The sequence below is a fragment of the Hemiscyllium ocellatum genome, chromosome 46 (genome assembly GCF_020745735.1).
Source record: "Hemiscyllium ocellatum isolate sHemOce1 chromosome 46, sHemOce1.pat.X.cur, whole genome shotgun sequence".
Classification (NCBI taxonomy): Eukaryota; Metazoa; Chordata; class Chondrichthyes; order Orectolobiformes; family Hemiscylliidae; genus Hemiscyllium; species Hemiscyllium ocellatum.
Window position 1 is genome coordinate 13,308,773 of NC_083446.1, and position 15,865 is coordinate 13,324,637.

The following is a 15,865-nucleotide window of genomic DNA, read 5'->3' on the forward strand; positions in this document are numbered from 1 at the left end:
GCATTTCCCTTATTTAAAAAAACATAAATTTTTCATGGAGGGATATTACCCAGCATTCGCCGCAGCGGAAAATAGGCCCTATTCACAACTGGGAAAAGATGCGCAGGCGTATTGTGCCAGTGTCTGGGGAGCATGCGCGGACAAGGTGCTGCGAGGCGAGGAAGTTCTTTTCTCTGATCAGCAACGGTAAGAATAGGGCGTGGCGGAGCGAGCGATGGATCTCGCGATCGAACGGGAAAGATTCATAAACATCTTGTATTAATCGCAAACCTTCAATAAAGTGGGTTATCTCTCGCAATTTGCAGTGAGCGGGGTGGTAACTCTGTGTTCGGCCCCGGGTGACAACCGCCATCTTTATTGGGGTGGTTAGGGGGTATTTAATATGTGGTCTGCTGCAGCTCTGCCGCCATCTTTGTAGAGGGCAAAGATTTCACGAGGGAGGTTTGGGCAGGGATCAAGCTTGCTTCCAGCAGAGCAGAATAGTGACAACTTGTCTATCCAGCTACAGTATTTGGATCCCAAGGTCTTAATGATGAACGATTTGCAATATCGATATACACATGTATGAATGTATATATAAATGAACTTGTCCCACTTCGTCATCTGACAACAAATTCAAACCTGCTGTCACAGTGTGCCAGGCAGATAGTTGTGTTGCCTGTAGAACTTAAGTTCACTGAGGAATCATGAGCTGGACTTCTCCGTCTTCTCGTATTTTATTTGTTCACAATTTGATTTCTGACCTCTGAGTGTTCTTGAGTGAGGATCAGAATGGAAAAACATTTCCACCACCCCTACATTGTCACAGATTCCCTATCGATTGATTTATGGAGTGTTACTCATGCAAGCTAAGGTAATCTTAATATATTTTTTTCTTCATTTTGTGTTCTGTCAAGAAATTATTATCTCCAGGACGCTCGCTGAAAGCAACAGTGTTTTCCTTGATCAGTTATTCTCTGACTGGCTTCTTTTTGAATAGACTTTGCATAACTTGTTTCTTTTGATCTATTCACCATCTTACAGATCTACTTGAACATCATCCTTCTGATGCCTCAAGGATGTGTTTGCAGTCTTAAGAGTGAGAAGTGTTGATTGTAAATGATATGTAATTTCAAATCTGTTATGTTGTTTGTATTGTATGAGAGTTTTGCCAGATAGACCATTTAGTTGAATCTGTGGGCTGCAGCTTCTGTTCTTCAGCCTTGGTATTTAATTTTGTATCAAGACACTTGACCTGGCATTAATGTAAAAATGGATGAGAAAAATTGATTAAAAATGAATGATACAAATATAAGATTTGAAGCAGGAATAGGCATTTGGTCCCTGCCCACCATCCAAATAATCATGGCTGCTCTGCCCCAGGTCTCAACTTCGTGCCAGATAATCATAGCCCTCAGCTTCTCAAATCTATTTACTGCCTCTTTTAATATGTCATAGAATCCCTACAGTGTGGAAACAGGCTCTTCTGCCAACAAGTCCACACTGACCCCCTGAGGAGTAACCCACCCAGACTCATTCCCCCTACCATATATTTACCCCTGACTCAGGCACCTAACCTACACATCCCTGAACACTATATGCAATTCATCTAACCTGCACATCTTTGGACTGTGGAAGGAAATCAGGGCACCTGGAGGAAACCCACGTCGACACGGGGAGAACGTGCAAACTCCACACAGACAGTCACCCGAGGCGAGAATCGGACCCGGGACCCTATGAGGCAGCAGTGCTAACCACTGAGCCACTGTGCCACCCTTTGTGATCTAGCCTCGACAACTCTCTACAGTAAAAATTCCAGCCATGTGGTCCTCTGGACAAAAAAAATTCGTTCACATCTCAGTTTTAAATGAGTGTCCCTTTATTCTGTAACAATGCCCCTTGTTTGAGATTCTCCCACTGCTGGAAACATTTTCAACATATATCCAGTCAATTCTCTCAGAATTTTGTATGTTTAAAGTAAGATTACCCCACTGCATTCTTCTAAATTCTAATGAATAAAAGCCGATTTTAAAACTCCACCAGCTTTTGCCAAACTTAAGATGTTTGGATTAACAATTTTGCACTGCATCTTTTATAATGCAGGTGTTTCTATTGCATTAACAGCTCTGTATGAGTAGGCATTTGAGTTTTTGCTGCTTTGAAGCTACATCTTCTGTATATCTTCTGAAAGTGGCTTATACTTTTTGTCATAATAGGACGCTGCTTGTTCTTAGACATTTTTGTTGAACAGTGCTGACACCGACTCTGATGTTTAACGTACTCTTTGGACTGGCTTCTCAAACATGCCTATAGAACATTTCATACCTTATCAAGTGGATGGATTCTGTTTGCTCCTTGTTTGCTCTCCTCTCTTGATTTGTCTGTGATTCTTCCTTGTTTCTCCTCCCTGCACAGTCTGAATTGCTTTCTCCAAAGTCAGATCTTCTTTGGACAGTAATAACTCTGATAAAGACTCATTAATAACTCCTACAGCAAATCTGACTTTGATTAATTTTGACTTCAATGTTCCATAGCCACAGTTTCCAACTAATATACAAAGATTATTAATGGATTCCTTTGAATGTTATCATCCTCTGTTAAATCTTGCTCTTTCAAGAACCTTATTTTATCTTGGATTAAAATATTTGTCAAAAGCTTGTAGAGCTTCATAACAAATAACACCTTTCTTTATCATAGAATCCCTGTAGTGCAGAAGCAGCCCATCAAGTCTACACCAACCAATCAAAAGATCATCCCACCCTTACCAACCCCTCTACCCTATCCCTGTAACTCTGCATTTGCCATGGCTTATCCACCTAACTACACGTCCCCGGACACTATAGGCAACTTAGCATTGCCAATGCATCTAACTGGCACATCTTTAGACTGTGGAAGGAAACCAGAGCACCCAGAGGAAAGCCAAGTGCAAATTCCACACAAACAGTCACCCGAGGGTAGAATTGAACCCAGGTCCCTGGTGCTGTGAGGCAGCAGTGCTAGCCACTGTGCCGCCCCATTTTGACAAAGTATAACAACGTCAGTTGTAGCTCCTATATAAATATAGAAAAATAGAAGATAGGAGCAGGAGGAGACCATTGGGCCCTTCGAGCCTGCTCCATCACGATCATTATTGATTGTCCAACTCAATAGTCTAATCCTGCTTTCTCTCTGTAACCTCTGACCCCATTTGCCCCAAGTGCTACTTCTAGCTGCCTCTTGAATACATTCAATGTTTTGGCATCAACTACTTCCTGTGGCAATGAATTCCACAGGCTCACCACTTCTTGGGTGTTGGCGAAAGAAATTGAGGGTTTGGTTAAGAAAAGAAGGAAGCATATGTAAGGAATTGACAGGATAGATCGAGTGAATCCTTAGGAGAGTATAAAGGCAGTAGGAGTATACCTAAGAGGGAAATCAGGAGGGCAAAAAGGGGACATGAAATAGTTTTGGCAAATAGAATTAAGGAGAATCCAAAGGGTTGTTACAAGTACATTAAGGACAAAAAGATAACTAGGGAGAGAATAGGGCCCCTCAAAGATCAGCAAGGCGGCCTTTGTGTGTGTGGAGCTGCAGAAAATGTGGGAGATACTAAACGAGTACTTTGCATCAGTATTTACTGTGGAAGATATAGAAAGTAGCAAAATAGACTGTGACGCCTTGCAAAATGTCCATATTACAGAGGAGGAAGTGCTGGATGACTTGAAACTCATAAAGGTGGATAAATCCCCAGGACCTGATCATGTGTACTCTAGAACTCTGTAGGAAGCTAGAGAAGTGATTGCTGGGCCTCTTGCTGAGATATTGGTATCATCGATAGTCACAGGTGAGGTGCTGGAAGACTGGAGGTTGGCTAACTTGGTGCCACTCTTTAAGAAGGGTAGTAAGGACAAGCCAGGGAATTATAGACCAGTGAGCCTGACGTCAGTGGTGGGTAAGTTATCGGAGGGAAACCTGAGGGACAGGATGTACATGTATTTGGAAAGGCAAGGATTGATTAGGGATAGTCAACATGGCTTTGTGCATGGGAAATCATGTCTCACAAACTTGATTGAGTTTTTTGAAGAAGGTGGGTGGCGCAGTGGCACAATGGCACATGGGCAGCGCGGTGGCACAATGGTTAGCACTGCTGCCTCACAGCGCCGGAGACGCGGGTTCAATTCCCGCCTCAGGCGGCTGACTGTGTGGAGTTTGCACATTCTCCCCCTATCTGCGTGGGTTTCCTCCCACAGTCCAAAAATGTGCAGGTTAGGTGAATTGGCCACGCTAAGTTGCCCGTAATGTTAGGTGAAGGGGTAAATGTAGCGGAATGGGTCTGGGTGGGTTGCACTTCGGTGGGTCGATGTGGAGTTGTAGGGTTGAAGGGCCTGTATCCACACTGTAAGTAATCTAAAAAAAAACAATGAGGAATGATGAGGGCAGAGCAGTAGATGTGATCTATAAGGACTTCAGTAAGCCATTCGAAAAGGTTCCCCATGGGAGACTGGTTAGCAAGGTTAGATCTTGTACATCTCTATGACTCTAACTAGCCATTTGGATACAGAACTGTCTGAAAGGTAGAAGACAGGGTGGTGGTGGAGGGTTGTTTTTCAGACTGGAGGCCTGTGACCAGTGTAGTGCCACAAAGATCGGTGCTGGGCCCTCTACTTTTTGTCATTACATAAATGATTTGGGTGCAAGCATAAGGGGTACAGTTAGTAAGTTTGCAGATGACTTCAAAATTGGAGGTGGAGTGGACAGTGAAGAAGATTACCTCTGATTACAACAGGATCTTGACCAGATGGGCCAATGGGCTGAGACGTGGCAGATGGAGTTTAATTCAGATAAATGTGAGGTGCTACATTTTGGGAAAGCAAGTCTTAGCAGGACTTATACACTTAGTGGTAAGGTCCTAGGGAGTGTTGCTGAACAAAGAGACCTTGGAATGCAGGTTCATAGCTCCTTGAAAGTGGAGTCGCAGGTAATAGTCTAATGAGGAAGGCATTTGGTATGCTTTCCTTTATTGGTCAGAGTATTGAGTACAGGTGTTGGAAGGTCATGTTGCAGCTGTACAGGACATTTGTTCGGCTACTGTTTCTGGTCTCATTTCTGGCGTGCAATTCTGGTCTCCTTCCTATTGGAAAGATGTTGTGAAACTTGAAAGGGTTCAGGAAAAGATTTACAAGGATGTTGCCAGGGTCAGAGGATTTGAGCTATAGGGAGAGGCTGAATAGGCTGGGGCTGTTTTCCCCGGAGCGGCGGAGGCTGAGAGGTGACCTTATAGAGGTTTACAAAATTATGTGGAGCATGAATAGGATAAATGGACAAAGTCTTTTCCCTTGGGTGGGGGAATCCAGAACTAGAGGGCATAGGTTTAGGGTGAGAGGGGAAAGATATAAAAGAGACCTAAGGAGCAACTTTTTCACACAGAGAGTGGTACATGTATAGAATGAGCTGCCAGAGGAAGTGGTGGAGGCTGGTACAATTGCAACATTTAAGAGGCGTTTGGATGGGTTTATGAATAGGAAGGGTTTGGAGGGATATGGGCCGGGTGCTGGCAGTTGGGACTAGATTGGGTTGGAATATCTGGTCGGCATGGACAGGTTGGACCGAAGGGTCTGTTTCCTTGCTGTACATTTCTATGACTCTATGACTGTACCATCTGGTTCACTAACGTCCCTTAAGGACAGAAACCGCCATCCTTACCTCTTTACTATGTAGTTCCTGACCCACAGCAATGTGGTTGACCCTTAACTGCCCTCTTGGCAATTAGTGATGGGCGATGAATGAGGGCCAAGCCAGTGCCACCCTTGTCCTGTGAATGAATGTTTAAAAGCAGTCAGAGAATAGTTAACTAATCACACTTCAAAAAGATGCTATTTCACTTGTTATGTTTGTGCTGACTCTCTGCAATTCAGCAAGCTTCAAACAAGACCAGCTAATATAGTGTTGTCCATTCACAGTTATATGTGGAGAAGATGATGTTTGATCTTTTAGAACTGGTGCAGTCTATGTGATGAAGGTGCTCTTACGATTCTTTTGGGTGAGGAGTTTCAGGTTATTCACCCAGCAATGAAGAAGAAAGAGCAATATATGTCCAAATTAACAATAATTTGCGTTCATATAGTGCCTTTTGTGTAATAGATCATTCCAAGGTGTTTCAGAGGAGTATTATAAGGAAACATTTGCCACTGAACCACATTGAGATGTTAGGGTTGATGTCCAAATGTGTCTTTAAACTTTTTGTGAGTCCCTCACTCTTGCTTTTTTCTGTTTCATAACAATTTCGTAGGAAGTAGAAGGGGAGGATTCACATTTTGGAAACTTCAGGATCTGAGAGCATTATCCAATATATCATAACCACATGGAGGGGAAATGTGCTGTCCACAGTGAAGAGAAACCATACACATGTCCTGTGTGCGGACGGGGTTTCAGCCAAGCCTCTGGGCTGTCGAAGCACAAATGGAGCCACAAAAGGGAGAAACCGTGGAAGTGCGGGGACTGTGGCAAGGGGTTCCGATTCCCATCTGAGCTGGAAACACACCGGCGCAGTTACACTGGGGAGACCCCATTCGTCTGCTCCGTGTGCGGAAAGGGATTCACTCAGTCATCCCACCTCCGGAGACACCAGCGAGTTCACACCGGGGAGAGGCCATTCATCTGCCCTGACTGTGGAAATGGATTCACTAATTCCTCCAACCTGCTGGTACACCGGCGAGTCCACACCGGGGAGAGGCCGTTCACCTGCTCTGAGTGTGGGAAGGGGTTCACTCTGTCATCCAGCCTGTCGACACACCAGCGGATCCACACTAGGCAGAAACTGGAGAGTGATCGTTCACATGCTTCAAGTGTGGGAAGAGATTCAGTCAATCATCCCAACTGCTGAAACACCACCAAGTTCATTACTGACTGCAGTGATGGGATATTGCTGTCAGTCACTTCCATGCTCATTGGGATCTGTTTCTACTTATTTTAATAAACTCCAGGCTAGGGCAATGTTCTGGGGGGGCTAGGGGTAGGGGTAGTGTCCCCAGGTTAATGTTCTGGGGACATAGATTTGAATCTCTTCATAGCAAATGGTGAAATTTGAATTCATTAAATATTTGATTAAAAGCTAGCCTAGCAAATAGCATGTAACCATCAATCATTGTAAAAACCCATTTAATTAGTGACGAAAATCTGCCCTATTTATTTGGCCTGATATACATGATTAGATTAGATTAAGTTCTCTACAGTGTGGAAACAGGCCCTTCTGCCCAACCAGTCCACATAGACCCTCGAAGAGTAACCCACTCAGACCCATTTCCCTCTGACTAATGCACCTAACGCTATGGGCAATTTAGCGTGCCAATTCACCTGACCTGCACATCTTTGGAGTGTGGGAGGAAACCGGAGCACCCAGAGGAAACCCACACAGATGAGTGGGGGGGAGGATGGAGCGCGGATGTGCAAACTCCACACAGACATTCGCCCGAGGCTGGAATCAAACCTGGGACGCTGGTGCTGTGAGGCAGCAGTGCTAACCACTGAGCCACCATACCGCCCCAACACGCACAGGAATATAATTCATTCTGAGTCTTAATTGCTTACTGCAAAGACTCAACAAACCACTCAGTTGTATCAAACTGCGATGAAGGATAAAAAAAGAAATCGCACTGGATCAATCCACCCTGTCTTGATCTCGGCACTGGAAAAGACTAGGGCAAAACCAGCCCTGCGAAGTTCATTAGATATAGGAGCAGAATTAGGCCACTCAGCCCATCGAGTCTGTTCTGCCATTCAATCAAAGCTGGTCTGGTCCTCACACCCATTTTCTTGTCTTCTCTGCATAACCCTTCAACCTATTAAAAGTTGGCCTAACTCCCCCTTAACTTTACTCACTGTCGCAGCATCCACCACACTTTGGGGTAGCGAATTCCACGAATTCACAACCCTGTGGGAGAAGTAGATACTCCTCAGCTCGGTTTTAAATTTGCTACCCCATTGAATATGACATCTCGTGGAATGCCCCACAAGAGGAAGCATCTGCTCCATGTCTGTTTTATCCATTCCTTTTATCCTTGAATACCTCAATTTGATCTCCCCTCATTCTTCAAATCCAGAGAGTATATGCCTAAACTGTTCAATCTCTCTTCATACGACAAGCCCCTCATCTCTCGGATCAATCTATTGAATCTCCTCTGAACTGCCTCCAATACCACTACATCATTCCTCAAATATGGGGACCAAAACTCTGCACAATACTTCAGGTGTGGTCTCACCAATACTTGTATTATTGCAACAATCCTTACCTTTTCTATTCTATTCTTTTAACTATAAAAGTCAACATTCCATTCACTTTATTATCTGCTGTACCTGCATGCTCATTTTCTGTGACTCTTGAACGAGGACATCTAGATCCCTCTGCACCAGAGAACCCTGAAGACTCTCCCCATTAAGGTAATAGGTCGCCTTTTTCAATCAAAATTCATGACCTTGCATTTATCCACATTAAACGCCATCTGCCACATTTTGGCCCATCCTCCTAACCTATCTGTATCCATTTGTAAGGTTCCTGGTTCCTCAATGCAATTTATTGTCCTGCTTATTTTTGTGTCGTTGGCAAATTTGGCCTAAGAGCCTTCCATCCCTGTATCCAAGTCATTAATGTAGATTGTAAATAGCTGGGGTCCAAGGACTGAACCCTGTGGCACCCCACTAGTTACATCTTGCCATTCAGAAGAAACCCATTTATCCTGACTCTTTGTCTTCTGTCCAGCAGCCAGTCATCTATCCAGGTTAATAATTTTACCCCTAATCCCATATGATCCAACCTTGTAAATTAATCTTTTGTGTGGCATCTTATCAAATGCTTTCAGAAGACCAGATATATTGCATCCACAGGATCCCCATTATCCACTTTGTTTGTTACATCTTCAAAGAACTCTAGCAAATTAGTCAAACATAATTTGCTCTTCACAAAACTGGGCTGACTCTGATGTACAGCGTTTTGACTTTTCAAATGTCCTGGCATTGCTTCTTTGATAACTGATTCTAATTCTTTCCCAATAACAGATGTTAAGCTAACTGATCTTTAATTTCCCACATTTTCTCTCCCTTTCTGAATAAGGGCATGACATTACCAACATCCAGGGGCTTGTGGTAAAATTGGGAGAGTTGTCCCACAGATTAGCTGAGCAACAGTTTGATGTAGTCATTTTCACAGATTTGTACCTTATGGCCAACAGCCTGACACCACCATTGCTATCCGTGCTCATGGGACAGAGCTGATGCATGTCAGTATACACCCTGGAAGGAGTTGCAGTGTGAATCTTCAAAATTGATTCTGGGCTCTGTGAAGTTTCAGTGGGTCAAACATGGACAAGGAAGCCTCCTCTGATTACCATGTACTGTTCACTCGTCTGCTGATAAACGCCTTCATGTTGAGCATCAGTTGAAAGAAGCATTGAGATTGTCATGGTCGCAGAATGTACTCTGGGTGAGCTTCTGCATTGTCCATTACCAAGAATAGCTAAAGAGCACTATTATTAACTGGGTGTGTGGCTGGTGGCAGAGGCTTATGATAAAGAGAAGAATCTACTTCAGCTCATCTTCACCATCTACATACTGAAGATGAGTCCATGACATTATTAGCAAGAATGACCATAGCACAGTCCTTATGGAGACAAGATCCCACCTTCACATTGAGTATACCTCCTTCACATACTACGTGATGACTGGGACAGCCTTTCAACAGATCTAGCAACTCAAAACTGGACATCCAGGAGGTGCTGAGGGTCGGCAGCAAATTTGTATTTGACTGCAGTCTCTAACCTCACAGCCCAGCGTATTGCTCCACATTACCAGTACCACCAGGCTGAGAGATCATCCACAGTTCAATAAGGATTGCAGGAGGGTATGCCAGGAACAGCACCAGACATATCTTAAAATGGAGAGTCAATTTGGGGAAGCTACAGTATACAAATACTGGAATACCAAACAGCGAAAGAAGCATTCAATAGACAGGACTAACTGATCATACGTAAGCTTTCTAGACCTGCTATATCCAGTCGTGAATGATGGTGGACAATTAAACAGGAAGTGAAGGCTCCACAAATGTTGTCGTCCTCAAATGTGGGGGAGCTCAGCATATTGATGCAATAGACAAGGCATTTACAACAATCTTCAACCAGATGTTGACTAACGGATGATCCATCTCAGCCTCTGCCTCTAAGCTTCCCAACGTTGGTCTTCAGCCAATTCAACTCGTTCCCAGTGATATCTAGAAATGGGGGCTGACCAAATTGGAGTCAGTGGGCATTAGGGAAACCTCTGCACTGGTTACAGTCAGACCTAACACAAAGCAAGACAATTGTGGTTGTTGGAGGTCAGTCACTTCAATTTCAGGACATCTCTGTAGGTGTTCCTTCGGGTACTGCTCTAGGCCCAACCATCTTCAGCTGCCTCAGCAAAGACTTTCCTTCTGTCATAAGGTCAGAAATGGAGATGTTCGCCAATGATTGCACAATTTTCACTGCTGTTCTCAACTCTTCAGACACTGGAGTACTGTGTGCCTATAGGCAGCAAGATCTGGACAAAATCCAGAATTGGGCTGATAAGTGGCAAATGACATTTGTGCTACACAAGTGCCAGGCCATGACCACCTTCAACTTAAGAGCATCTAACTATCACCCCTTGACATTCAGTTGCATTACGAATACTGAATTTCCCCCATTATCAATGGCCTGGGTGTTACCCAAAAGAACTAGATGAGTTTTTTACATAGGTTGTCACAAGAGCAAGTCAGAGGCTAGGAATTCTGCAGCAGGTAGCTTGCCTCCTGTTTCCCCAAAGCCTTAATGCCATCCAAAAGGCACAAGCAAGGAATGTGATGGAATAGCCTTCACTTGTCTTGATGGGTGCAGCTCCAGTGACACTCAAGAAGCTTGATACCATCCAGAACAAAGCAGCTACTTCAGCAGCACCTCATCCACCACCTCCAAAATACAGTCCCTTCAGTAACAATGGGCCGTGGCAGCAGTGTGCATCATCGACGGGATGAACTGCAGTAATTCACCACTTTAACAAGACCTTACAAATATGAAACCTGTGCTACCTAGCAGGACAAGGGCAGCAGATACATGGGAACACCATTGGCTGAGATTTCCCCTAAATGTCTGTCACCATCCTGATTTGGAACCATATCCCCCTTCCATCGCTGTTATGGGTCAAAATCCTGGAACCCTCTGCCTAACAGGAAACTGGATGCCCCTACACCCCAGGAACAGCAATGTTTCAAGAAGACAAGCTCACCAACACTGACTCCAGGGCAATTACGGATGGGTAATTCATGTTAGCCTCACCACTGATGTTCACGTGATATGAATGACCTAAAATGTATTAAAAATAAATCAACCTTGTTGAACATACACTCTTGTCAATTCTTTTTAATATCGCACACACAAAATAGTTCCATTTGAAGGGCTTTCCCTGTAACCACCATCCTTCCCTCCAAGCAAAAGTGTGAGAGGCTCAGGGACTTCTTTCTAATATCAAGACAATTCAATCATCAGCCTTTGCTTTTCCCCACCTCTGTAATGCTCTTCTAGCCACACGTCCATGCCATTAGTAATACGACCCATCACAAACTCTATAATGCAACCTGCCTCCACTACACCCAAGCTGTGAAAAACTCTTCCAATGCCTATTGTACCTTTTAGTCTTGCTGATTCCAATGCAAACATGGCCACCCTTTCACATTCACCCACCCTCATCGAGAAATGTGTGATCATATGGGCAGCTGCATCCTGTGTGCTTTCTCAAGCCCATCATCCCCATGCTCATTGACAGACATTGGCTCATGATGCAATGCCTCTATTTAAAGGTATTATTTTTGAATCCCTCTGGGGCCTCCTCCCTCCCTATCTTGGTAATCTGCAATTGTATTACCTGCTGGAATATCTGTACTGTTCTCATTTTGACAAATTCAATATCCCTGATTTTAATTACCCCTCCTTGTTGCTTTACCTCATTGTGAAATTCCCTCCCACAACCTGTTTGTTCTCTCGTGATTAAAGGTTTGTGTTAAAATCTGCCTCTCCAATCTGTCTGACATAAAGCAGGCAATTCTGGTCTGCTTCCTATCGGAAAGATGTTGTGAAACTCGAAAGGGTTCAACAATGATTGACAAGGATGTTGCCAAGGTTGGAGGGTTTGAGCTGTAGGGAGAGGCTGTTTTCCCTGGAGCATTGGAGGCTGAGGGATGACCTTACAGAGGTTTATAAAATCATGAGGTGCATGGCTAGGATAAATAGAGAAGGTCTTTGCCCTAGGGTGGGGGAGTCCAGAACTAGAGGGCATAGACTTAGGGTCAGATATAAAGGGGAAAGATATAAAAGGGACCTAAGGAGCAACTTTTTCACACACAGGGTGGTGTGTGTATTGAATGAGCTGCCAGAGGAAGTGGTGGAGGCTGATATAGATACAGCATTTAAAAGGTATCTGGATGGGTATGTGAATAGGAAGGGTTTAGAGGGATTTGGGCTGGGTGCTGGCAGGTGGGACTAGATTGGGTTGAGATATCTGGTCAGCATGGATGAGTTGGACCGAAGGGTCTCTCTGTGCTGTACATCTCTATGGCTCTTTGACCTCACTGGAACAGCGAGCTACAAATTAATCTCCACTACTCCTGAAGTTGTCACAAAAGTTAAAGATTTTGTTCAAATAACCCCAATTTACCTGTCTTTTCAGACTTGTTTTAACAGAAAACACGGGCCAGGTTTCTGTGCTTAAGAATTACTATTTACAACAAATACATTGATAGTTCAATGTATAACTATTGGTTGAAACTGTAAGCCCAATATAATGATGAAGGGCTTATGCTCGAAACGTCCAATTCTCTATTCCTGAGATGCTGCCTGGCCTGCTGTGCTTTGACCAGCAACACATTTGCAGCTGTGATCTCCAGCATCTGCAGACCTCATTTTTTAGCCCAATATAATACTCCACCTACATGAACAAAAACCATTGGTGCTATAGGTGGAGGGGAAAAAAGGGAAGGCAGTTCAATGATCCTAATCCACAGTGGTTGCTGAGGTGATCCTTTGGATAATTAGATCTTGTTGTTGGTTGATTTCTCTGTTCTCCAGGTGTTTTTTTTCTCTTTCCTTGAAGGAGACAGGTTCACAAATTTAAGAACTCTGAGTCTTGAGTTAAAAGTCACAGCTTGTAACAGCTGGTGAGGGAAAGTAAACTGGCTTCCTTCAAGCTTTAAGTACTTCACACAACCGAGAAAAATATACTACCTCCCATTTGGGATCTCTGTAGCACCTGTCTACATCACTCACAGCAGATCCTCTATCTCGGAGCCAATCATCTTGTTGGTAGGCACATGGCTTCGACAACTGGTCACCACTTCACAGACCAATCAGCAGCTTGATGCCAGCCTAGTCTCACCTTGTACACGCTGGTGCCAGTTTGTCTGCAACAAGCTTTTTCACTACTGGTGAAATGGATGACAGTGTAAATGGTACTTCCACTAGGTTTGGTAGCTGGCTTTCAGAAAGTGCAGCAACCCCTTCTACAATCATAGAGCACTGACACAGGCCCTTTGGCCCAATTTGCCCATGCCAACCAGGTTTCCTAAACTGAACTAGTCCCATTTGCCTGTGCTTGGCCCATATCCCTCTAAACCTTTCCTATTCATATGCAAATGTAACTTACCATGGCATTTCATTCCAAATGTGCACCATCCTCTGCGTGAAAAGGTTGCCCTCAAGGCCTTTTCAAGTCTTTCCCCTCTTAAACCTATGCCCTACAATCCTTTTCCCATTTCAGTCCAGAGCCAAAACTACAGAAAAATATAAGGATACTATCTTTTAAAATAAAGCTTTTTGACCATTTACCACAATAGTTCCCTCTGTGGCTCAATATCAAACTTTATTAAATGCACCTGAAGCACTTTGCAGCATCAATTTATGTTAAACTTTTTATATAAATAAAGATTGTTACTTTTTCATGATGTCAATTGACATCAATTAAGAAACCACAAACAGCATCACTTGACTAATTAATCTAGTGTTTACTTTAAATGGTGGTTTCCACCACACCAGAATTCACCCCCTTGTGAAGTTGTTCAGGTCCTGAGCTGAAATTGGAATTGTCACTGCAATTGAAGAACCGCTATTGGGCAACTTTCCTCTGAATTTAACACCTCTGGGCCGCCCGAACCAACCAACCCAATCACCCCGTGGCTCAACACTTTAACTCCCCCTCCCACTCCACCGAGGACATGCAGGTCCTTGGACTCCTCCACCGGCAGAACACAACTACACGACGGCTGGAGGAGGAGCGCCTCATCTTCCGCCTGGGAACCCTCCAACCACAAGGTATGAATTCAGATTTCTCCAGCTTCCTCATTTCCCCTCCCCCCACCTTGTCTCAGTCGGTTCCCTCAACTCAGCACCGCCCTCCTAACCTGCAATCCTCTTCCTGACCTCTCCGCCCCCACCCCACTCCGGCCTATCACCCTCACCTTGACCTCCTTCCACCTATCCCACCTCCATCGCCCCTCCCCCTAGTCCCTCCTCCCTACCTTTTATCTCAGCCTGCTTGGCTCTCTCTCTCTTATTCCTGATGAAGGGCTTATGCTCGAAACGTCGAATTCTCTATTCCTGAGATGCTGCCTAACCTGCTGTGCTTTGACCAGCAACACATTTGCAGCTGTGATCTCCAGCATCTGCAGACCTCATTTTTTACTCTGAATCCGGAGAGGCTGGATTAACTCAGGTACGTTTCTTTGAAGCAAAGCAGGTTAACTGGGGGAACCTGATAAAGGTATGTAAGGTTATGAGGGGCGTGGACAGGTTGAATAGAAAGCAACCGTTTCCCCTAGTTGAATGGTCAATGAGAAAGAAGGGGGAGGAAGGGAGACAAAGGCAGACACCACATGGGCAGTGATTCAAACAGAGAAAGAAACCTACACTGCTGTCTGGCGTAGCAGTGAATCTGCACAGCTACTGCCTTTGCTGTTTGAGTTCAAGTATCTCTGGACATCGGAGTTCGTGGAAGAAAAATTAGCAAACAGTGAAATTCACAGCTGACCTTGGAGGAACCTGTGTGGGAGGGCTCACAGTGCAGGAGAAGCTAAGTGTATAGTTTTTAAAGTGTAACCTTGCTTTTTTTTTAAATAAATCTACAACAGTGAGTAGCATGTGTTCTTTTTTGATATGTTTCACTGAGATCGGTCTCTTGATTTAAGTTTTTTAAAAATATAAAACATATATGTACTAAATTAGGCTGGAGCAGTGCTTTTTGAGCAGTAAGACTGTGCTATTTTCTGGGTCTATAGATTGTTAAGGTGCAAAGATGGCCTTTAGGAGAGTGATGTGCTTTTCCTCTTGGATGTGGAGGATTAGGCAGAGTTTCCATGTTATTGATGATTATGTCTGCAATAAGTGTGTTTGGTTGTGAATCCTATCAGATTGTATGGATTGGTTGGAGGGGCAGTTATGGACAATAAGGAATTTACAGGAGCTAGGAGGTGCAATGGATGACAGTGTAGGATGGGAGAAAACCACAAATACAGTCGGGGGATGGGTTACCTCAAGGAAACATCGGAGAGGAAGGCAGGTAATGCAGGAGTCTCTTGTGGTTATCCCCATCTCAAACAAGTTTTGAAAAATGTAGGGGGTGATGGGACTCTGAGAGGAATTTTGCATGAACAGCCAGGTTTCTGGTACCAATACTGGCTCTAATGTAATGAGTATATCAGGTTCCAAGCAATTGATTGTGATGGGGATTCTCTAGTCAGAGGCACAGACAGATGTTTCCGCGGTTGGCAGTGAGAAATCAGAATGGTGTGTTGCCTCCCTGGTGCCAGGATCAAGGATATCTCTGAGAGGGTGCAGAATATTCTCAAAGGGGAGTGGGA

General features: G+C 44.2%; 1 protein-coding gene across 2 annotated transcripts in view; it reads left to right on the forward strand.

Moving 5' to 3' along the window:
- Nucleotides 1–11,363, forward strand: part of LOC132836114 (zinc finger protein 239-like) — a 60,128-nt gene extending 48,765 nt beyond the window's left edge. The window contains exons 1-2 of one of the 2 annotated variants that reach the window (XM_060855392.1): nt 137–186; nt 6,248–11,363. In XM_060855392.1, coding sequence (XP_060711375.1) covers nt 6,320–6,841 — 522 coding nt within the window. In that variant the 5' untranslated portion in view covers nt 137–186; nt 6,248–6,319 and the 3' untranslated portion in view covers nt 6,842–11,363. Of the gene's footprint in view, nt 1–136; nt 187–6,247 lie in introns of those variants that run through there. The other variant, XM_060855391.1, reaches the window with a different exon arrangement.
- The last annotated feature ends 4,502 nt before the right edge of the window (nt 11,364–15,865 follow it).